The sequence below is a fragment of the Caretta caretta genome, chromosome 1 (assembly GCF_965140235.1).
Source record: "Caretta caretta isolate rCarCar2 chromosome 1, rCarCar1.hap1, whole genome shotgun sequence".
NCBI lineage: Eukaryota > Metazoa > Chordata > Testudines > Cheloniidae > Caretta > Caretta caretta.
Window position 1 is genome coordinate 334,742,286 of NC_134206.1, and position 25,088 is coordinate 334,767,373.

The following is a 25,088-nucleotide window of genomic DNA, read 5'->3' on the forward strand; positions in this document are numbered from 1 at the left end:
TCACCTAACTTTAGACCTAACCTCACCTAACCTTAGAATCATAGAAATATAGGGCTGGAAGAGACCTTAAGAGGTCATCTAGTCCATACCTTGTGCTGAGGCAGGACCAAGAACATATAGACCATTCTGATAGGTGTTTGTCTAATCTATTCTTCTTCCAGTGAGGGGGATTCCACAACCTCCCTTGGAAGCCTATTCCAGTGCTTAACTATCCTTATAGTTAGAAAGTTTTTCCCAATGTCTAGCCTAAATCTCCCTTGCTGCAGATTAACCCCATTACTTTGCATCCTACCTTCAGTGGACATGAAGAACAATTGCTCACCATCCTCTTTAAAACAGTCTTAATGTACATGAATACTATCAGTTCCCTCCCTCCTCAGTCTTTTTTTTTCTCAAGTCTGAATATGCCCAGGTTTTTTAACCTTTCTTCACAGGTCAGGTTTTCTTTTGTGATTTGTGTAGCTTTCTTCTAAACTCTCTCCAACTTGTCCACATCTTTCCTAAAGGCTGGCACCCAAAACTTGGCATAATACTCCAGCTGAGGCCTTACCAATGCCAAGTAGAGTGGGCCAATTAATTCCTCTGTCTTATATACAACATTCCTGTTAATACATCTTGGAATGATATTAGGCTTTTTTGCAACTGCATCACATGGTTAGCTCACATTCAATTTATGATCCATTATAAGCCTCCAGAATCTTTTCAGCATTATTACCACCTAGCCAGTTATTCCCCATTTTGTAGTTGTGCTTTGATTTTTCCTTTATGAAGTACTTAAATGCTGTCATAAGACTATTTGTACTCAATAGCTGAATTTATCTCCTGGATTTTACTTACATTTTGAAGGTGTTAGAGTTTTATTCTCTGGGAACACCAAACTTCTTTCCTGGTGCTCGTTTGAAATAAAATGTCCTTTGAGGGTGTATTTTGCATTCAGTATTTTTAGTTTCTATTCTTTACTCTACCCTACTTTACATTTTTCCACACTGATTTCCTTTCCCATCAACTCTGTTACTGGAATTGAATATTAGATGTGGTGAGCCCAAGTTTAGGTTTATATCTGGATTTTGTATCTGATCCACAAAGGGAATAAGTCTGCCACTGTTGCCAGCATGGTGACCTAGTGCTGTAGAGTAGATCTGTTTTTTCCCCACAAAAAGTTTTGACTTTTAATTGAAAAACCAAAAACCAGAAAGTTTGCAGCCATAATGTTTTCAGTTTTTGGCCGAAAACATTTAGTTATTCAACAAAATCTTGAATCTTTCCACAGAAAGCAGACACTTTTTTGTGAACATTTTCATTTCATCAAAAACCCATGGAAAAACAGTTTTGATGGAAAACTTTCAATCTGCTCTACTGGCTGTGCTCATGTGTTAACTCTAGAGATCTTGGGTTCAACTCCTGGTGATAACAATGTCAAGATTATATGATGGGGTTGCCTGCAATAGCAGGATAGTGGACTTCATGACCCAAAATATCCCTTCCATTTCTGTGTCCTTTGACATTCTAAACTCCTGTGAGGCAACGTGTGAGAAAATGGAACTTAGACTGGAGCACTGGGTAGAAACAGTAGTCTAAGAAGTGCAACCAAGACACTGCCAACAGCCATAAGGGGCACTGGAAAAATTGTCCAACTGCATGGGGTGATCGAAGTAGGGGCTGAGGATTAGAGGATGTAATATTAGTCTCCTCCTTGGTAGTGGTTTGGATTTCTGCTATTGGCCATTCGTTTTGGGGTCCATTCCGATCAGATGGTTGATAAACTTCTACTGTTAACTTATCATCTTGTTCTTTATCTAATTTTGAGCTGCAGTGGCTAATTGTGTCTCAGTATATATTTAATAGCCTGCAATAAGATGATTCGTTAACACTAGCATCATGGGTCTAATGGCACCAGTGACTGATATTCGTCATGAGATTAATGGCACCAGAACTGCTACCAGTTTGCTCTTTTTCATTTGAGTTTATATAAAGAAAATGTCCAGATTTTATTTTTAATAGAAAGGCTTCTATTGAATTGTGCATGAATGGGATTGGAATAACTATTGATTGCCTTCTAGGCTGAAATGTTATTCTTTCCTCTGCATCTGCTTCTGTCCATGCTGTATCCAAAAAAACCCTAAGACTAAGAAAGTGGAAAGTAATCGAGTATTTAGGCATGTGAACCTTCGCCTCCATCACAGGCTTTTTAAAAAATCTTTCTAGTCCTCCATGAAAAAGGATTAGACATATATAGGTGCCACCAATATGTCTTCTGCATTCAGTGCCATTAATGGATCCCAGTGAAGACTTTCCTGCCAACAGCAAGCTATTCATGCAGCTATCTCTATATACCTACCTTAGAAAACAATGGCAGGATAAAGAAAATTGAATATTCCTCACTTCTCCAAAATAAAAAAAAACAACTTAACACAATACTAGTTGTCTCCACATAGGATAGGGTGGGGTGGGGTGGGGTTAAACTTGTATTTATGGAGCCAGTTAGAGAATCAGACTCCATAACTGGAGAAACATGAGTTCCAGGCCTCAAACGTACTAAAGGATAATGTCATTTTAAAATCAATGAGAAGGGGAAAAAAGAAGCCAAATACTACTACTAAATCTCCCAGTGAAGGGGGCTTGAGACTACAGAAAAGAAATGTGCATGTGTTTTTTTTTAAAGCTAAGTATAAGGGAGATAATTCACACAGCACCTACAGCCCTGTGCTGTCAAATCAATCAACAGTGAAATGGAAACTACTAAGCACCGCCAGACTTCCCAGCCATTCATCTAGACTGGATAAGCAGTTTGTTTCAAGAGGGGAACTTGAGATTAAATGTGGGGCCAACTGATTCAGAAAAAATAATAGCTATCTCAAAAAGAACCTTCTTCTGAGTTCTAAATTGCAGAAAGTATCTTTTCCTCCATCCCAACTGTTATTCCTTTTTACATGACTGGCAGGACCAGAAGCTGAAGTGCCAAAATGCCACCAGAAAGCCTGTACAAGTTGCAACCCAAATAGTACGCACCAGAAACCTCATGAGAGAATCCATTCTTGCTAGATTTTTCAGCCCAGTTTGGCAGAATAAAGACAGAAGTATGGGCAGCTTCTATAATTATTTAGGATTTTCAGGGTGTGTGGGCGTGGGAGGACGGAACATCAAAGAAGTCACCACAATAGTATTTAACGTCAGAGATGGGAACTACACAAAAATGAGGAAGCTAATTAAACATAAATTAAAAGATATAGTCACAAAAGTGAAATGCCTGCAAGCTGCATGGAAACATTTTTAAAATACCACAACAGAGGCTCCAATTAAATGTATACCCCAAATAAAAAAAAAAAAGTAAGAGGACCAAAAAAGTACCACCATGGCTAAACAAGAAGTAAAAGAAATAATTAGACGCAAAAAGGGATCCTTTAAAAATTGGAAGCTAAATCCTACTGAGGAAAATAGAAAGAAGCATAAACTTTGGCATCTCAAGTATAAAAGTATAATTAGGCAGGCCAAAAAAGAATTGAAAGAGTAACTAGCCAAAAACTCAAAAACTAACAATATTTTTTTAAGTACATCAGAAGTATGAAGCCTGCCAAACAACCAGTGGGGCCACTGAACGATCAAGGTGCTAAAGGAGCACTTAAGGAAGGCCACTGTAGTGAAGCTACATGAATTCTTTGCATTGGTCTTCACTGTAGAAGATGTGAAGGAAGTTCCCACACCTGAGCCATTCTTTTTAGGTGACCAATCTGAGGAACTGTCCCAGATTGAGGTGTCAGTTAGAGGAGGTTTTTGTACAAATTGATAAATTAAACAGTAATAAGTCACCAGGACCAGATGGTATTCATCCAAGAGTTCTGAAGAAACTCAAATATGAAATTACAGAACTACTCTCTGGGGCATGTAAAACATAATTTAAATCAGATGTTAAATCATTTACTAGATGACTGGAGGATAGCTAATGTGATGCCAATTTTTAAAAAAGGCTACAGAGGCAATAATGGCAAGTACAGGCTGGTAAGCCTAACTTCAGTACCAGGTAAATTGGCTGAAACCATAGTAAAGAACAGAATTATCAGATAAAGAGATGAACATGATTTGTTGGAGAAGAGTCAACATGAAATTTGTAATGGGAAATCATGGCTCACCAATCCGCTAGAATACTTTGAGGGGGGTCAACAAACATCTGGACAAGGGAGATCCAGTGGATAGAGTGTACTTGGACTTTTAGAAAGCCTTTGACAATGTCCCTCATGAAAGGCTCTTAAGCTGTCATGGTATAAGAGGGAAGGTCCTCTAATGGACTGGTAACTGGTTAAGAGACAGATAACAAAGGTAGGAATAAATGGTCAGTTTCACAATGGAGGGAGGTAAATAGTGGTGTGCAGGGGTCTGTACTGGGACCAGTGCTGTTCAACATATTCATAAATGAGCTGGATAAATAGTGAGGTGGGAAATTTTGTAAACAATACAACATTACTCAAGATAATTAAGTCCAGAGCGGACTATGACGAGTTACAAAGGGATCAAACAAAACTGGGTGACTGGACAGCAAAATGGCAGATGAAATTCAGTGTTGATAAATGCAAAGTAATGCACATTGGAATACATAATTCCAACTGTACATATAAAATGATGGGATCTAAATTAGATGTTACCAAGAAAGATTTTTGAGTCATTGTGGATAGTTTTCTGAAAACAACCACTCAAAGTGCAGTGGCAGTCAAAAGAGCTAACAGAACATTAGGAATCATTAGGAAAGGGATCGATAATAAGACAGAAAATATGATAGTGCCTCTATATAAATCTGTGGTACACCCACACTTTAAATACTGTTTACTGTTCTGGGTACCCCATCTAATATATATATAATTTTGATGCCCTTCTCTGCACCTTTTCAAATTCTTTATATTATATATATATATATATATATATATATATATATATATATATATATATATATATATATATATTAGAATTTGAAAAGGTACAGAGAAGGGCATCAAAAATTATTAAGGATCTGGAATAGTTTCCATATGAGGAGAGATTAATAAAACTGGGACTATCCAGCTTGGAAAAGAGATGACTAAGGGGGATATAAAATAGGTCTATAAAATCATGAAATGGTGTAGAGAAAGTGAATAAGGAAGTGTTATTCACTCCTTCTAATAACACAAGACCAATGAAGTTAATAGGCAGCAGGTTTAAAACAAACAAAAGGAAGTACTTCTTCACACAACACACAGTCAACCTGTGGAACTCATTGCCAGGGGATGTTGTGAAGGCCAAAACTATACTGGGGTTCAAAAAGAACTAGATAAGTTCATAAAGAATAGGTCTATCAGTGGCAATGAGCCAAGACGGTCAGGGATGCAACCCCATAATCTGGATGTCCCTAGCCCCTGACTGCCAGAAGCTGGGAGTGGATGATCATTGATAGATCACTTGATGATTGCCTGTTCTGTTCATTCCCTGTGAAACACCTGACATTAGCCCTGGCCTGAAGACAGGATACTGGTCTAGATGTTGCTCAGTGAAACCAGTGTCTGTGTTATGATCCAGAGAGCACAGTGGTCCTAGTATTTCATTTCTCACTCAAGGGATAGGCCCGTTTACAGTAGCTCCTGGACTTGTTTAGAACGTCTGGAAAATTGCGATATATAACCCTCAGAAAGACTTCAGGCACATAAATAATTGATTCCATAGTCCTGCTTACCTCCCCTCTCCACCAAGTTTGGATTCAACCAATTGCCTTTGACAAGAGACAATCCAACTGAATGGTAAAGACACATTCCAAAGAATTTCGGTAATAAAACCTAGCCTCTTAAAAAGGAGTACAATGTGTCCAAATCAGGAGTGCATCACAAGATTTGGAGCTTTGGAGGACCTGGTGGTTCTATCAACTTGCTCCTTCAGCAAGCAACCAAAGAAAGAGCAGGTAGGAATTAAGTGGAGCCACATTTCTGCCTCCCATCCTAAATGTGCCAACCAGGTGATCAAGCTGGTGGAATGTGTTACTTCCTCCAATGTAACCAGAGAGCTTTAGGAGACAGAATGCCAGCTGGTTGTCCTTCTGCAGCAATGCATCACCAAGTATCCTCAACCCAGAGCTGTGGCAAAATTACATCATCTTGGCCAACACCAAAGACAGAACCAGGGCCTGCCAGAGCAAAAAGCATGAATTACTACAAGCTCTGTATCTGTAACTCTCACATTCTTTGTGAACTGAGTATGGGGGGGTGGGGTACAACAAACACTGATCAGGGGGATATACCATAATTTAGCCCTAAGAGTTCCATTCTGCCATCCTTCCTCACTCTGGATAATACTTTACTCCATGAGTACTCCCACATATCTGCCCTTTTATATTGATTTTTACATTATGTGTTGATTTGACCATATGTTTTATATGTATAATTTTGTGAAATTTTAGTGGGACTTCCCACAATGTGAGTAATGGTGGCAGGATAGCGTCCTACTAAAAGTGCTGCAATGTTGTTTCTTTACTCAACAAAGCAATCTTAACAATCTAGTTCTAGCACAGATGCTCCCTGGGGCTCAGGCCACTGTCTAACAGACTTTTGAAATAGGAGTTATTGGACAAAGACTCTGAGCAATTTCCTGAAATTACATGTCATTTTAAAATGGTGGAAGAAAAAAGAGCAAGACTAGCAACAGCAAAAGGTGCCAGTACTCAGGCTGGAACCAAAGACAGCCTAAGATTATTGCTGTCTGCACAGAACAGGGACAAACTGTTCTTGTTTTGACAATGACAGAAGGAGTCTGGAAAACTAGTTGTTTGTCACAATAAGAAAGCTTATTTAATTTACCCTGATATTAGAAGCCCAGAGAAGCTTGGCATAAAGCAGCTTTATTGGGCAGTAAATTATTTAAAGTGTGAAGGAGTTATCCCAAACTATGGCAAGAAATGAAAACCTGTTATTGCCTGTTAGAAACATTCAATGCTTCTGTATATGAAGGACCCTTAAGCTGGTATTTAAATCGCTACACAATCCTATCCAGTCCAAGCAATATGAAGTACCCAGAAAATCAGTTGCATTTCCATTCCAAATTAGCCAAAGCCAGTAAAATAAAAGCTACTGAGAGGAACTGCAGAATATTGCATTTCTTCTGGTAAATGGCTCAAAATTACACTGTGCTGACTAACTTATATCTAACCAAGTTTACAATGCAGTAGCATATATATCTGCTTTGTACACAACACTTCTACCTTGTTTTATATCCCTAAACTACTTACGTTTTTTTTTTCCACAGCAGTTTCTTATTTGTGTCAGGTAAAAGAAATTGAGCATAAGCAAGAAGGCAAACTCAATTAAAACCAGTCTTATCTCACTTCATGTCCATATTGCCCTTTTGACACTAAACTCCACTAGTATGCCATTCTCTCATAAGAACAAGTACACTAATGTACCAATTTCCCATGGGATACACAGTAGTGTCTGCTTGGAAGCACATAGACAATACACAGCTGGCTATTATGAAGTTTATAGCTTGAATCCTCTACTCAGCTTCTGCAACTTTTACTTTCAATGCAGGCACCTTTGAAAGATATAAAAGAGTCTTCCTGAGCCTACAAAACGTCCTCCTCTGCGTCTTTAACACCGATCAGTCAGCTAACAGTGCAACGTTTTTATGCAATGACAGAATCAAGATGAAGCCTGTTGCATTTCAGGGCAAAGCCAATCACCTTCTCTGCAGTTGCGCAAAACCATTGGCAAGTGAATGAAGTGAGCTACATTGGCAAGTAAAGAAGTGAGCTACATGCAGAGAGGCCACTGTTCTGCTTGAGCTCCCTGTACAACAGCATGTGCACTGAGAAGTGACCAACTATCTTGTATCACCTATGAAGTTAGGTAACCGCTGTGAGTTTATTTTCTGGGTTCTGTACTTCTAACTTCATAGGAGTCTGCTGTCTGTATGAGCTGCTGCCATTTTTGTGTGGCAGAACTGATACAGCATCTCACATGTAAAGCTCATACTGTGTTCTTCCATCGTGTCATGCAGACTTTGCTGTTGTTCTTCCTTACTTTGTTGTTTCCGTTAATCTAAAGTAAAAGTCATTGAGACTGAAAGTGCATGGGTTGCTCTTTGGACCAAGAAAAACATATTCTATACTTTGAAAAGGCTATTTATATCAAGTCAACAGAGTAATTTATTTTGTGCATATCTCTATAACTTCATTTTATTTTTGCTATATAAGTCATTCACATTCCAGAGCTTGGTAAAAGGTCAATCAAAACAGCTTGAAAATCAAATATTCAAAATTATCTGCCATGAATGAGTTGCAGAAGAGTGACTGGCAAATAATTTTGATCAAACAAATTTGAGGACAGGGAATGATCTGGAGAACACGACAATGATGCAAAAATTTGTTGAATAAATTATACAGTTAATGCTAATTCTGAATAAAAAACAGTTAGAACTCATGAGTTCCTGCATCCTAGCTCAGTTCACACATCTCTTAGGAAGTGCTAGACCTATCAAGAGAGAATATATTCTGATGAGATTTCCCAATCAAGGAAGGTTGGCTAAATATTGAAGCTGTTCAGAAAATCTTCAATGGGACCATTTTCCATGAGAAATTGTAGTTCCATCAAAAACCAAAAGACTTAATAAAATTATGTTGATTTTGCCAAAATTGTGTTTTAGAGGGGAAAAAGTTGAGCTGATGCTTAAAGCATCTTGTCTCAACATTTTAGAAACAAAAGGTTTTGATTTTTCATATTAAAATGCCTTTTCATTTCAATTTCTTTCAGTAGAATATATAATATAATATAAAAATTTAAAAAGTCCAAACAACCCCAAACAAAATGTTTTTGGGACTTTTCCTTTGCAGAGAATTTTGAAATTTTCAGGTTTTATTCCAAATTGGAATGAAAATAAATTTCTAAATCCCAAAAGCCTCCACAAAATGGAATCTCCATTCTCTAGATAGTGCTACTAAATATGTTCTTATGCCCCATATAAACATTCCATTTGGTTGAAGAACCTTCATATGTTTTGGGTTTTGCTTGCTATTAGTATTAATAATAATAATTGTTCAATAGTCTCTTTCCATTCTAGGGAGCCATGGAAAATTTGAGATAAAAACAGAAGGGTAATAAATGGGGGACTAGAAACAAAATAAGAGTTTTTGGTTTTGTTATCTTCTGCACTGGGGTAAAATAATAAAGCTGTCCTACCCATCTACTTTCGCTCAGACACCACATAGTTTAAGACTCAAGCAGTATAATCTGGACCAATTCCACAGCAGATGTAAACCAGAGAAGTGCTCCAAAAGACAATGGATTTAGCTGATTTGCATCAGATGAAGTTCTGGTTAGGAAGCAGTGGTAGATAGGTGGATGATGGCACACCTAACATGTAGGTTTGGTAGCACAATTGCCCACAACAGAGAGGAACATATTTCTACTTTAGATATTGCTAGGATACTATTCCTTTATTCCTTTCCTTTCCACTGGTATTTGCAAAACTCTGCATTTGAAGTAATGCATTGGCACTTACAACAACATGGGGTCGGGGGAGGAGAATGGCTCTGTGTCCTAGCTGGAATTCCAGCAGCAGAAGTGTGCAATTAGTATTTTATCATAACACAAGAATTGTTAAAGCATGCTTAAGCAGACCTGGTTAAAGGCATGCATTGTATTAGGCAGTGTGAACACAGTTAATCCATTTTTCAACAGAAGAGCAGGTCCCCCAGCAGCATGGAAGTGCACAAATCACGGTTCTATCATGTTACTTAGCACATTGTTTTGTTAGGAACTTACACAATTATGGTAAGATCAAGTAAAGATCTTGATTTGCTTTGACATTTACAGCAGTTTACAGAGGGTAAATAAATAATTAAACTCTGCAATGAATCAGTAGACATGGCAAGAAGGATTTTGGCTTCGGTTGGTTTCTTGGCCATGTCTTTCTGCTCACCTCCTTCGGGCTTGACTGGTCCATCAGACATCACTTTTCTGAGGGCTAGTTGGCTTTGGTCTTTGTTGTCATTGGCTGGTGGAGGCAGATTGTCAGACTGAGTTCTTTGAATTGGGAGGACTCCTGCTATGCTGTGTCTGTGCTGCTTCCTGGCATGATTAGACTGACCGCTTTTATGTGCTGCTGTGGCAGTGTGGGTGAAATGGAAACCCAGAGTATGTATCCTCAGATGGAACCAGCTTAAATGTTATTCATGCAGACAGAAGTGTTTTGTTCTGTACTTAAATAAGTAGGGTTTTCAAACACCAAAGAGACACCACATGCACAGCATTAAAGGGTGTTAAAACTGGCTGTTTCTTTATTAATGATGGTGGGACAAGGAAAATAGTTTTTCCCCCCTTTGTGTTTTATACCACAATGAGTTTATGGCACACTAACAAACCCTGAAGACAAACAACGGGAGTCCACAGTTGGAAGGTTTTAATTTGCAGAAACTAAATCCTCAACCAGTAATAACGTGCAGGTCTGAACTGTACTCTGTAGTCCTAGAATTCTGAATGGAAGGTTTGTCATTTGTGAATCTATTTCCAGCTACCAGATAAATCCTGTTCTAGCCCTAAATCAATCTGTCCATAAAGCAGCTAAATAAATTGAATCCACTACTACAGCAATTGGCTTAGAAAAGCCCAAGGAGAGTGGAATGATAAGATTATTAATTCTATTCAGTACCTAAGTTCCTTGTTAATAGTCTGGTGTATTTATTGTCGTCCCACTGTTCACGAATACGAATTTATCTGAAACGTTGTACGGAGCAGGTTGCCTTTAATAAGCCTTTCAAAAGAGTGGAATGTTAGAGACTTATAAGCAGCCATGCTTCAAATATAGGAAATTGAGTCACGTTGTTAAGTAACAACTGTTTTTTCAACCTGAAATCCTCCCCACCATTGTCCTCCAGTGTAGATGCACTGATTGTTTTCTGATGTTAATATCATGCTGTTAATGTGCTCTCAATGCATATTGGATGTGATTCTTTAAAAGCTGGAAGCCACCTATCTGAGGGTTTGATTATTTCTGTGGTTGAGATATTTAGCAACACCAAAACAACAACACACAGTGGAAGATTCCATGAGTCATGCACAGCTCTGGAATGTCATGGGCCACGAATGGAGGGAGTGATGGTGAAACAGCCAGTTTTACTGCAATCTATATAAATTAAAAAAAAAAAAGACTTCTAAACAGGAGGAGTATATTGTACTTATATGTGTTCACACACACACACACACACACACACACACACACACACACACACACACACACACACACACACACACACACACACACACAAAGAAATACATTGAACAGAGTGAGCAGAGTGTTCCAAGAACGGAAACAAACAAAAAGCAAACCGGGAAGGACAGCAGGGGAAAAAGGCAACAGATGAACATTAAGCTGCCATGCTGAGGAATTTATTTGCGTCTTTTACTTGGTTGAAGGCGAAGCTGTTGGACAGCTGCTTCAGCAGCAGCGATGGCTGCCCCAGCGTCTTCAAGGTGGGTTTGAGTGACACTGGTTTTGCTTTGGCTGCGAGATGGTCCATGAGAGCGCAGATGTCCTTCTGAAGAAGATTTAGAGCTCCCTGGACTGCTGTGAGATTTCTCAATGGTGGGCATCTGCATGTCTGATGGGGAAAAGGATAAATGGGAGTGTTACTTCTATTAAATAAATAATCTCTCTCTCACAAAATTGTGTTTCCAGGCACAGTTCTGAAGTGCATCACTCCAGCAGTAGCCCTAGCATGCACTGAGGCACAATTCCCTCCCTGCTTTCCTGTTGCTCTGTGGTCCAAGGTATAGTTTGCTGCTGACCTATACAAGCAGCAAATTTGGACACCTCCCATGCTGACCCAGCCTTGCTTGCTGGTGAGCTGGTGGGTGGAGCCAAAGCTGATCACATTTCCAGTTCTTCCTTACCCACCTGTGCTACAAGAAGGAAGCAGGCAAGCAGCACCATTTACCCCTGAGTGTCCAGACTCAAGTCCAAGGTAGGCCGAGCAAGTTTAGGATCTCCCTGTAGTGGTGTGCAGTTCAAGTCACAATCTAGCCCTTATATAATTATATCCACAGCCATCTCTGATTTAGACAAGAGAGGATATTGTCGTTGCAAGTACACGGTGCTTTACAGAATTGTCATCAAAGCAAACTTACACCAAAAAGAAATAAGACAGACCGGGTGTTATTACCAGAACACTATCCTCTTAGTTCGCTGCTGTCATCTGGCCTCCATTTGTACTGGTTTATCAGATGGACATTGCTCTGGTACTACATGTGTTGCAGATACACAATGTTTGCCAGCTGAGATATTGGGAATCATAGAATCATAGAATCATAGAATATCAGGGTTGGAAGGGACCCCAGAAGGTCATCTAGTCCAAACCCCTGCTCAAAAGCAGGACCAATTCCCAGTTAAATCATCCCAGCCAGGGCTCTGTCAAGCCTGACCTTAAAAACCTCTAAGGAAGGAGATTCTACCACCTCCCTAGGTAACGCATTCCAGTGTTTCACCACCCTCTTAGTGAAAAAGTTTTTCCTAATATCCAATCTAAACCTCCCCCACTGCAACTTGAAGCTGCTATATTTAGTTTGAAAAAAATATTCTGAAGAATTATACACATTGACGGTCGGTTTTGGAGACATTGAGCCTGATTCTTCACTCACTCACAGTAGTGTAACTCCACTGAATTCCACTACCTCTACTGATTTCAATGGAGTTACTCCCGATTTACACCAGTGTAAGCCAGATTCTACTCAGGCCCATAATGAAGGTGAAATGAACTTACACTCATTATGATTCTTTACAAACATGTCAGTTTGACAATGTCAGACGACAACAGTTTAAATATTAGCACACATGCTCAAAACACAGTGCCATAAAATACTAAATGAAATGAAAAATAAAGCCTAATCCAAAGCAGTATATGTTTTGAATTTTGGCCAAAGACATAGGCAAATGAAAAGTACCATAAGATCTCTAATACCTATGCAGAACACATAGGATCTCACTTTATAATATACTGTTTGAAAGACGCAATTTCTTAATAAAGTGGTACTGAAAAGGCCAAATTCAGCTTTGGTGTAAGCAGTTTAACTCTACCGAAATCACTGTGAGGCTGGATTTAGCTTTTAATAAAAGTATGTAGAAAATATATGCGAGTCACTGTTTTTCCATGGGACCCTGAAAATCACAAAAGGTTCTGTTACATCATAGATTTCTGATGACTTGTTAGGGAAATTTTTCATAGCTTTTACCCTTGGATGGGTCAGGGAAGATTCCATGACTTCTGCTCTTGATGACAGATGGCTTTGGTGATTGCTGGCTGCTCTGCCCAGAATGAGATTTTCCATGGTCAATACTTTCAGTCTGCTCCTTCAGAGGATACCACCTTGGGGTGTTGTCAAGCTGAGAGGTGCTGGATAGCTCAATCAATATCTGCACAATGACATATGATATATCTGATTAAGATATAACATGAGACACAAAGTGGACTGAATCTAATCTCAATGATGCTGGTGTAAGTCAAAAGTATCTCACAAAAATTAATAGAATCATACCAATGTAAAACCTATAAGGGGAAGATGAGATGTTAATGAATATTTGTTACTAAAGAGATCTTATATAATGTAAGAATGATGGTGAAAGGTTCTTTAAGTATTTATATGTGCTTAGTGATTATATTCAAATGTTAATATCTATTATTTTTTACCCCACAAAGGAAAGAGATAGCTATAACTTTAAATATTAAGGGAACAATTATTTTCTATTGCTTAAAAATACTGTACTCAATAATGCCTTTTAGGAATCAGAGCTGCATTGGGGAGGGGAAGACAATGCCTTGAGAGCATTGCCATGAGAGGAACAACTGTGCAGACCTTTAAATGATGTAGCCTGTGCTCCTCTGACTTTACTTTGCTGAGACCCACTGCTCTGGGCAACTAGTGCTGTTGGCAGGAGTCTTGGAAGCCTTTCGAAAGATCTGTCCAGAAAGGGGAGGTTCTCTTTAGGACTCAGTCAATGCAAAGGAGGTAGAATAGGCAGTTGATTACAAACATCTTCTGACCTTAGGAAGCAGAGCTCTTTGGGGAGAGATTGAGTTCATAAAGGGGAGCAGGGAGCACAGAATAAGTTGAAGACAACTTCCAGCGACCAAAGCAAGAGTTGCTGAGGGGATGAACAATCCTCTAGACCCACTCTTTAAGGCATGAAAGAACAGCTGAGTGCTCCACCATAAACAAACAAACAAACAAACAAACAAACACCTTATATATTTGGAACAGAAAAGAGGCTGTGGGGGTAAAACTTTGGGCCATATTGTAGTCTAGAAGCAGCAGCCTCAGCCATCTTAAAGGAGCAGCTACTTAAGGATTCAGAGATTCTAAGGCCAGAAGGGACCACTGTGATCATTTAGTCTGACTTTCTGTGCAGCACAGGCCATAGAACTCCCTCCAGATAATTTCTAGAGCATTACATTTGAAAAACATTCAAGCTTGATTTAAAAATTGTCAGTGATGGAGAATATTTGTTCCCCATGTAGGTACTTATAGAATTTCATGTTTTTTTTCATGTCACTGATAAAAATATTAAATAGAATAGGGCAAAGAACAGATCCCTGCAGGATCCCACTGGAAACACGCCAGCTCAATTATGATCCCCCATTTACAGTTACATTTTGAGACCTATCAGTCAGCCAGTTTTTCATTTATTTATTATGTGCCATGTTAATTTTCTATCAGTCTAGTTTCTTAATCAAAATGTTGTGTGGTATCAAGTCAAAGGCTTTATAGAAGCCTAAGTATATTACCTGAACACTACTACCTTTATCAACCAAACTAGTAATATTACCAAAAAAAAGAGATACCAAGTTAGTTTGACAGATCTAGTTTCCATAAAACCCATGGTGATTGGCATTAATCACATTACCCTCTTTTCATTCACTATTAATTGAGTCTCTTATAAGCTGCTCCACTATCTTTCCCAGGATCAATGTCAGGCTGACAGGCCTATAATGATCTGCGGTCATCCTATTTACCCTTTTTAAAAATTGGCACATTCGCTCTCTTCCACTTTTCTAGAACTTCTCCAGTGCTCCGGAGAAGGCCTCTAATTATTGCGGAGACTAAGGGTACGTCTACACTACCCACCAGATTGGTGAGCAGCCATCGATCCAGTGGTGGTCGATCTATCATGTCTAGTCTAGGCATGATAAATCGATCCCCACGTGCTCTCCCATCGACTCTTGTACTCCACTGCCGTGAGAGGCGCAGGCAGAGTCGACGAGGGAGTGGCAGCAGTCGACTCACTGCAGCGAAGACACCGTGGTGAGTAGATCTAAGAATGTCGACTTCAGCTACATTATTCACGTAGCTGAAGTTGCGTAACTTAGATCGATCCCTCCCAGTGTAGACCAGGGCTAAAGGAGAACAGTTCCCAGCCTAAATAGCAGACAGGTATACATCAGGCCCACTGTCTGAAGTTACCAAAGGTTAACTAAGGACTGGAGGAACTCTATCCAAGGGATACTGAATGTGGTGCATGTAGAATACAGCTTGGAGAGCTGTCATTGATAGCTGTCCCATAAGCAGGCTACCACAGACTCACCAAAGAGGCTGGTCAGGGTGAGGCAAAGGCAAAGAGACCACTCATAGATGGAGCAGTAAGTAGAGATGAATAGTTTAGGGTGTTTAAAAAGGAATTTAGCAAAGAGTTGTGTCATGGAAATTAGGCTGAATAATGGCAGAAAATATTTCCTGATGCTGAGTTCTTGGCAAGTTGTCCTTTGGAAATGGTAGGAACTCCAAAGCACAAGAATGTTAGAATTAGACTGATCTACATACAGACCAATATTCTGTGTGGAACAGCTCTTGGTATCTGACCCCAGGATGAGGTCACTGTGTGACTGTCCTGTAGACCAAATGCTTGGATACTTAGCAGCAAGCCAGCTGGACAACAGGCAGAAGCTGTAGATAATTAAAACAGAAGCCCCTACAGGTTGTAACCCTTGCAGGCTCCCAATAAACTCATACATGTAATAGTAAGGGAATCTTCTCTAGTGCTGGCAGAAGGAAAGGGTGCAAATACTTTAGGAACCAAGCCTTTGTCATCTGATTAGAGAAAAAAATACAGACTGATTCAGCAGTCCAATGAATTTATGAAAGACTCCTCAGCTCTACCTGGGAAGTCTCCTCAAGTCTGTCTCTCTCCAGGGGGGCAGAAAAGACATTTGTCTTTAGCTCTCATATGCTGGGCAAGACCCAAGCTCTGGCTTGGTCTCTTTGGGGGGCTTTTAGTTGCTTCATCAGTGGTGCCCTTAGAGACAACAGTCATTGACAAGTTACATTTTTGGATGCACCCCACATCCACTGTCACTTGTTAGGTTTCCTTCTGATTTAATCCTTGACAGCCCCTAAATAATGGGCCTGAAATATACTTGTTTGCGCTCTCTCTCACTCTCTTACTTTCGCAATGAGGAACTGCATTCACATTTAAATAAAAATGAAGTTATAAATTAGATTAAATACTTGCAGATGGTGCTCATATTTCAAGTCAAAAGTTTTAATCATGCCAGAGAAGCAGTCATTAAAACACCAATTTAATCTACAGGTCATAAATAATAATGATGTAGATACTCGCTAAAGTCATGCATTTTGGGGTATGATAAGTATGCTGAAGACAGCAACAATGTGATGTGGTAGGTAGGATGTAAGTAATCATGTAATTGCTTTTTAAACTCATCCTTACATTTGTTCTAGAGATTATATAAGTGCTGACATAACTTGCCTGGTACTATGGTCACAATAAAGCATATCTGGTGCTAAACTGAATAACATTTCATTGCATATGCTGTATAATACACCTTAAATGGAGGGTAAGCAATTTTTTTCACATTAGTATCACTTGATCCAAATGGTAATTTTAGTAATTGATTTTTCTGGGTAATTGTTTCTAATTGTTATCCTCTGTGGTAATAACAATTTTAATTACTGATTTGACATGGTTATTGCTGGTAATTCATATTACATATGCTTTAAAACAAAAAGGGAAAGCAGGTTGTATCCAAGCTTTTCATCATTGCTGACCTGGAGCAGTGTTATTGAGACATTAGGAATAAACTATGCAAGACTGTGCTTTCAGTTACAGCTGCGTCATGCTACTGACTTCTTTGCAATTGCGTGTGCTTAAGTGCCTTGCAAAACCCTGGCCTGCAGGCAGAATTTGGTCCTTTTCTCATTGGCACGGCCGCTCTTCTCCCCACACTATAGAAAACTCGTCAGTCCTGAGACAAAGACAGACTCTATTTGTCAGAGCTGAAATCCCTCGTCAAGTTACTTTTGAAACACTGAGCTAAATTAGTGCAACTATTCAGCAGAATCACTTAATCCTAAATGCACAAAATTAGCCCTACTACGATATAACAAGAGACAGAAAAGTTTGGTGCCCTTTGTGGGTGAATGAAGGAAATCTCACACATTTCTTATGAAGTCGGGCAGTAGTATAGTTATGGCCTAGCAGCTAAGCCTAAAGAAAAATGTTTCTGTGAGTCCCACAACCACCAAACAAACAATCTCTTATTATCAATGTGCATTTAATCAAGTGTCTCCCAAGAGGTGGGGAGGGAGTTTGCAGGAAGAGAGGAAATTAGATACTCACTTCACCCAGAAAGTCATTGGAGGAGAATCTATCATAATCCCAGACAGTCACTTCCAGTGTTTTCTTCTTCAGCTACAGTTTAAATCAAAAGATGATTAATCCCAATTGCCATCATAAACCTCATGTCGCATCCATACAATAGCTTCTATTTTTATTAATTGCCTGCATTCTTTTTCAATGTGATAGCCAGACAATTTTTTATCCCCACATCAACCTTGATCTCAGAAAATTAATTTTGGGCAAAGCTGGAGTTTGTTGTCAAGACGGATGGGCTTGTACAAGGCACTGCTGAGACTCTGAGAAGTTGCTTTTGAAAGCCCGACAGTGTGTCCAGCACAAGGCCCATACTGTGACTTTTTAAACGTTGATAGTGACTACACATCTGTACAAACAATGGGTGTTACCATACACACTGTAACAAGAGTGATCAGGTAAGGTGAGCTATTACCAGCAGGAGAATGGGGATGGGGAAAAAACTTTTTGTAGTGATAACCAAGGTGGGCCATTTCCACCAGTTGACAAGAACGTCTGAGGAACAGCGGGGGGGGAGGGGAAATAGTTTTACTTTGTGTAATGACCCATCCACTCCCAGTCTTTATTCAAGCCTAAGTTAATTGTATCCAGTTTCCAAATTAATTCCAATTCAGCAGTCTCTCCTTGGAGTCTGTTTTTGAAGTTGTTTTGTTGAAGAATTGCCACTTTTAGGTCTGTAATCGAGTGACCAAAGAGATTGAAGTGTTCTCCGACTGGTTTTTGAATGTTACAATTCTGGACGTCTGATTTGTGTCCATTTATTCTTTTGCATAGACACTGTCCAGTTTGGCCAATGTACATGGCAGAGGGCATTGCTGGCACATAATGGCATATATCACATAGGTAGATGTGCAGGTGAATGAGCCTCTGATAGTGTGGCTGATGTGATTAGGCCCTATGATGATGTCCCCTGAATAGATATGTGGACACAGTTGGCAACGGGCTTTGTTGCGAGGCTAGGTTCCTGGGTTAGTGGTTCTGTTGTGTGGTGTGTGGTTGCTGGTGAGTATTTGCTTCAGGTTGAGGGGCTGTCTGTAAGCAAGGATTGGCCTGTCTCCCAAGATCTGTGAGAGTGATGGGTCGTCCTTCAGGATAGGTTGTAGATCCTTGATGATGCGTTGGAGAGGTTTTAGTTGGGGGCTGAAGGTGATGGCTAGTGGCGTTCTGTTATTTTCTTTGTTGGGCCTGTCCTGTAGTAGGTAACTTCTGGGTACTCTTCTGGCTCTGTCAATCTGTTTCTTCACTTCAGCAGGTGGGTATTGTAGTTGTAAGAATGCTTGATAGAGATCTTGTAGGTGTTTGTCCCTGTCTGAGGGGTTGGAGCAAATGCGGTGGTATCGTAGAGCTTGGCTGTAGACATGGATCGTGTGGTGTGGTCTGGATGAAAACTGGAGGCATGTAGTTAAGTATAGCGGTCAGTAGGTTTCTGGTATAGGGTGGTGTTTATGTGACCATCACTTATTTGCACCGTAGTGTCCAGGAAGTGATCTCTTGTGTGGACTGGTCCAGGCTGAGGTTGATGGTGGGATGGAAATTGTGGAAATCATGGTGGAATTCCTCAAGGGCTTCTTTTCCATGGGTCCAGATGATGAAGATGTCATCAATGTAGCGCAATGTATACCTTCAAATCAGCGGCACAGCTATGGGTACCCGCATGGCCCCACAGTATGCCAACATTTTTATGGCTGACTTAGAACAAAGCTTCCTCAGCTCTCATCCCCTAAAGCCCCTACTCTACTTACTCTATTCAGGGGACACCATCATAAGGCCTAAGCACATCAACCCCCCTCCGCTGTTCACCAGATGTTCTTGTCAACTGCTGGAAATGGCCCACCTTGATTATCACTACAAAAGGTCGTCTCTGCTCCTTCTGGTAATAGCTCACCTTAAGTGATCACTCTCGCTACAGTGTGTATGGTAACACCCATTGTTTCATGTTCTCTGTGTATATAAATCTCCCCACTGTATTTTCCATTGAATGCATCCAATGAAGTGAGCTGCAGCTCACAAAAGCTTATGCTCAAATAAATTTGTTAGTCTCTAAGGTGCCACAACTACTCCTTTTCTTTTTGCGGACACAGACTAACAGGGCTGCTACTCTGAAACCAGTTTAATACAGATATTCTTAATGATGTAGAAGACCTTCACAATAAAAAGTGGATTTATAGTAATTGTTGTTACAAAATATCTTCTGGTCTCACTTAGTCTTAGTAAAACGAACAGTTATGCAGTGCCAGTTTCTTTGAAAATTATGTTAAAATAAGTATATCCTACCCCCTCCCCAAGGAGATTTTTAAATATTTTTGGGGGGAATACATAATGCACTTGCTAATAGGGCAACAATAAAAATATGGTTTGAAAGCAAAGATGTAAAAAGTGCTCTTAACTAAGTGAAATTCTGTTCTCTCTCTTTTTTTATATCCTATCCACTCGGGCAACATAGAACATGTTTTTATTGGAAATATCCTGTGAAAAATTAAACAGAAGTTTGAACAAGAGACTATATAAAGTGGCAAGATAGCAGGGAAAGCTTAGCATATCATTTGTGAATGCCCTTTACAAATTATAGGCAAAGATATTTAAACATTTAGAGAGATGTTCTAAAGAGTGCCTCTTCTCTACAAGTTATGAATGTGCTGGACTGGCACAGAAGGAATTATAGAATCATAGAATATCAGGGTTGGAAGGGACCTCAGGAGGTCATCTAGTCCAACCCCCTGCTCAAAGCAGGACCTTCCCCAATTAAATCATCCCAGCCAGGGCTTTGTCAACCTGACCTTAAAAACTTCTAAGGAAGGAGATTCTACCACCTCCCTAGGTAACGCATTCCAGTGTTTCACCACCCTCCTAGTGAAAAAGTTTTTCCTAATATCCAACCTAAACCTCCCCCACTGCAACTTGAGACCATTACTCCTTGTCCTGTCCTCTTCTACCACTGAGAATAGTCTAGAACCATCCTCTCTGGAACCACCTCTCAGGTAGTTGAAAGCAGCTATCAAATCCCCCCTCATTCTTCTCTTCTGCAGACTAAACAATCCCAGTTCCCTCAGCCTCTCCTCATAAGTCATGTGTTCCAGACCCCTAATCATTTTTGTTGCCCTTCGCTGGACTCTCTCCAATTTATCCACATCCTTCTTGTAGTGTGGGGCCCAAAACAGTACTCCAGATGAGGCCTCACCAATGTCAAATAGAGGATAGATGGATCTAGGAGGGGAAAAAGTATGGATCTGATTGAATTTTTGTGTGGGAACTGATACATATTTTATTGTGTGGGAAGAGTATTTGACACAGACAGCACTGCCGAGTGAGGCAGAATGTTTTTGAGGGAGCCATTTATTAAAATGTCGCCAGCACATTAGTCTCTCTCTTCTTCACTCTCTTATCATTTCTCTTAAGTCTAAATCTGAAAAAAAAGTTTCATTGTGTATTTAACCTGCATAATTTATGTTTGCGCCACTGAACAAGAATCACACCCCTCTTCAGATGGAGCTATCTTATCCAGCAGACCAGGATTTCAAGCAACTGGCCCTATGCTGGAACTGCATTTTTGTATTAGCAAGATAATAAAACAGAGCTGGAAATTTATAGTACTCCACATTTTTTGTAGTGTCTGTTTTAATCCTCTTAACTTAATAAAGCTTTTATAAAATACCAGGATAATGGACAATCATCAGAGGAACTCTGCTAAGCAGGGTGCATGAGATAAGTTTCAAATATGAGTTGAGGGGAAGTATTTGTCTGAAGACATATGTACCACAATTAAGGAATCAAGAGCATTTTGTGATTAGAGATTTTACAAGTAGCCCTTGTGTGTGACTCTATCTGAGCAAAGTGAGGTGCTGTTTTACATAATCCAATTTTAGCTGCTGAAGTCAGTGATTTAAGGTCCCCTCAGGAAGTTAACGGGTGATGTGATTGCAAGTAATTTTTCTAAACCTGGGCAGGTGTGTCTGTGTAGGTGGGAGTGCACTCATCGGGAAAAGAACAAGTGTTCCCAGGCGAAGGACAGCTAGATGGCCATGATCACCCTTTGATCAGGAAGCAACTTTGGCTAGGCGCCAGTCATGGTGAGACAAAGGCATTGCTGAGCCTGAATCAGTTAGTGGGTGTTTCTTGTGTGGGAAGTTGCTAGATAAAAGTGAGCATTGTGACACATCATGTGGCAATTTGGATTAAATTCTGGGCCCACTCAAGCTACTAATGGCAGTTTTACCATTGACTTCAGTGGGACCAGGATTTCATCCTTACGGTCCTTAGAGATGATAGTCTCTGCATAAACCAGGTGTTTTCTAGTTCTAGTTCTGTCAGTCCATCCATTCAGTACCCATCATCATGATTTCTTTTAGTGCCTATTAAGGCAAGTCACCTAACATTGACTGCTCAGAGAGGAGTGATGCTAGGTAGAAAAGAAAGGAACGGTTTGTTGTGTCTGAATCATAAACCAATTTTTTTATGAGGGTACTTTAAACTAAGCAGTCATTTGACTACAGGTTTCATTTTGTCTCATGTCTGTTAGTTTTGCAATATAGAATGTAAAAGCACATAACATGTTAAGGTTACTGCACTGTATCAAATATAATACATTTATAATACATTGAAAAGGGGAATAGAGAGGAAAAAATTATGACAAAAATAGATACAGGATCTTTACTATATACAGGCCACCACTTAGTGCAGTTTAACTTTAGAGGAATGTTTTTTTTATTTCTGATGTATAGCAGAGCACAAGCTTCTTTTGAGCTAGACAAAACACTTTTAATTGACTCGCTCAAAATAAATCTGGGTATAAATTATAGGGCAAAAAAGTTTTACCACCACAAACTTAGTTTAGTGAGAATTCCAAGCTATCCTCTCCAGACCCCCTAAAAGCATGTCAAGTTTACAAAATCTAAAACCCTGCAAGGTTTGCCCATTCCTAGTATTCATAAAATTGAGTGCTGTGTACAGGACTTTGTGACACTAACGTAAATTTACTGAAATGTATTGAGTAATATGTGTATGTATAACACAGCCTACATGGTGGAATGTTCGTCTTGCTCAGATTATGATTATGTTGCCTTTTGTTGGTAGGCTACAGAGGGTATCTTTTTTACGTCTCTACGTAAAAGAATAAATGGACACAAATCAGATGTCAAGAATTATAACATTCATAAACCAGTCGGAGAACACTTCAATCTCTCTGGTCACGCAATCACAGACATGAAGGTCGCTATCTTAAAACAAAAAAACTTCAAATCCAGACTCCAGCGAGAAACTGCTGAATTGGAATTCATTTGCAAATTGGATACTATTAATTTAGGCTTAAATAGAGACTGGGAGTGGCTAAGTCATTATGCAAGGTAGCCTGTTTCCTCTTGTTTTTTCCTACCCCCCCCCCAGATGTTCTGGTTTAACTTGGATTTAAACTTGGAGAGTGGTCAGTTTAGATGAGCTATTACCAGCAGGAGAGTGAGTTTGTGTGTGTATGGGGGTGGGGGGGATGTGAGAAAACCTGGATCTATGCAGGAAATAGCCCGACTTGATTATGTAAAGAGTTGTCACTTTGGATGGGCTAGCACCAGCAGGAGAGTGAATTTGTGTGGGGGGGTGGAGGGTGAGAAAACCTGGATTTGTGCTGGAAATGGCCCACCTGTTGATCACTTTAGATAAGCTATTACCAGCAGGACAGTGGGGTGGGAGGAGGTATTGTTTCATATTCTCTGTGTGTATATAAAGTCTGCTGCAGTTTCCACGGTATACATCTGATGAAGTGAGCTGTAGCTCACGAAAGCTCATGCTCAAATAAATTGGTTAGTCTCTAAGGTGCCACAAGTACTCCTTTTCTTTTTGCGAATACAGACTAACACGGCTGTTCCTCTGAAACCTGAGTATACATAGCAATGTTTGTAATATATGTCTAGAACCCCTCCCTAAATTAAAATATCTCCATCATTCTCCCCTTCCAAAAAAATTAATTATGAAATAAATACTCAGTTTTACTTATTTTTTCCATTTAACTGTCTAACTGGAACTTGCTACATTGCAAAATTAATCATTATGGTCTTGAAAAAGTCTGTTTCATTCAAAAGTCTTTCTCATAATTATTTTCAGTTTAATTTCTGCTATGTTATGAAAGAGAAAACGAAAATGAAAAATTGTATAACCAGCCAATGTCTAGACAGTGACGTTAAAAAGACTATATTAACAAACATTTAATAATACTTATTTGCTGTCAGCAGGAGAGCATGCCTTTGATCATAGAATCAAACGGCCTTGAGAGGTCATCAAGTCCAGTGCCCTGTGCTGAGGAAGGACCAAATAAACCTAGACCATCCATCACAGGTGTTTGTACATCCTGCTTTTAAAACCCTCCAGTGATGGGAATTCCACTATCTCCCATGGAAGCCCATTCCAGAATCTAACTACCCTTATAGTTAGAAAGCTTTTCCTAATGTCTAAGTCTCCCTTGCCATAGATTAAGCACATTACTTTTTGTCCTACCTTCAGTGGATATGGAGAACAATTGATTATTGTCCTTTTTATAACAGCCCTCAAAATATTTGAAGACTGTTATCGGTTCCCCGCATCAGTCTTTTTTTCTCAAGACTAAATCTGCCCAGTTTTTTGTTAACCTTTCCTCAGAGTTCAGGTTTCTAAACTTTTATCATTTTTGTTGCTCTCCTCTGGACTCATTCCAATTTTATCTTTCCTAATGTGTCCTGCCCAGAACTGGACAAATTACTCCAGCTGAGGCCCCATCAGTGTTGGGTAGATCAGGACAATTACCTCCTGTTAATACACTCCAGAATGATATTAGCCTTATTTGCAATTGTATCACATTATTGACTCAATTCAATTTGTGATCCAGTATGACCCTCTGAAACTTTTCAGCAGTAACCTCACCAATTATTCCCCATTTTGTAAGTTGTGCATTTGATTTTTTCTTCCTAAGTGCAGGACTTTGTTCTTATCTTTAATTAATTTCATCTTATGGATTTCAGACCAACTCTCCAAACTGATGGAGGAGTGGAAAATGCTTCTCTGAAAGAATAGTTTTATCAAGTTTTTGAGCCAACACTAGCAAGGAAATGATTGCTGACAGTATATGGCTAATTCACAATCCGATGTAGCTTAAGTAGTTTGCTGATCAGAACATCTGTTCTGCAACCAGCATTGTTATTCTCTTAAACTCCTATTTATAGTCATTATCAAACTGTTGTGAAATATCAATCCATGTTGGCTATGCGTCCAGACACTATGAACAGCTTGACATGGAGACAATTCTCCAAGCTGTAGTATATGTTTATTTATATGTGCATTTGCAGCCATCATATACTCTAGGAACAACTGGAATCACAAAAATCAGGAAAGATCCAATGCTGGGAGGGACTATGGTGCTATTTGCTATCTTGGCAAGGTATTTAACCTTGCTGCTCTGTGGAACTCTTGCT

At 39.6% G+C, this 25,088-nt stretch overlaps 1 protein-coding gene across 4 annotated transcripts in view; it reads right to left on the bottom strand.

Annotated features, from left to right (window-relative positions):
* Nucleotides 1–25,088, bottom strand: part of PCLO (piccolo presynaptic cytomatrix protein) — a 537,772-nt gene that overhangs the window by 62,466 nt on the left and 450,218 nt on the right. Inside the window, exons 18-21 of one of the 4 annotated variants that reach the window (XM_048836503.2) lie at nucleotides 17,626–17,697; nucleotides 13,230–13,410; nucleotides 11,408–11,602; nucleotides 9,925–9,999 (exon numbers count right to left, since the gene is read on the bottom strand). In XM_048836503.2, coding sequence (XP_048692460.2) covers nucleotides 9,925–9,999; nucleotides 11,408–11,602; nucleotides 13,230–13,410; nucleotides 17,626–17,697 — 523 coding nt within the window. Of the gene's footprint in view, nucleotides 1–9,924; nucleotides 10,108–11,407; nucleotides 11,603–13,229; nucleotides 13,411–17,625; nucleotides 17,698–25,088 lie in introns of all 4 variants that reach the window. The other 3 variants (XM_048836502.2, XM_048836501.2, XM_048836504.2) reach the window with 3 other exon arrangements.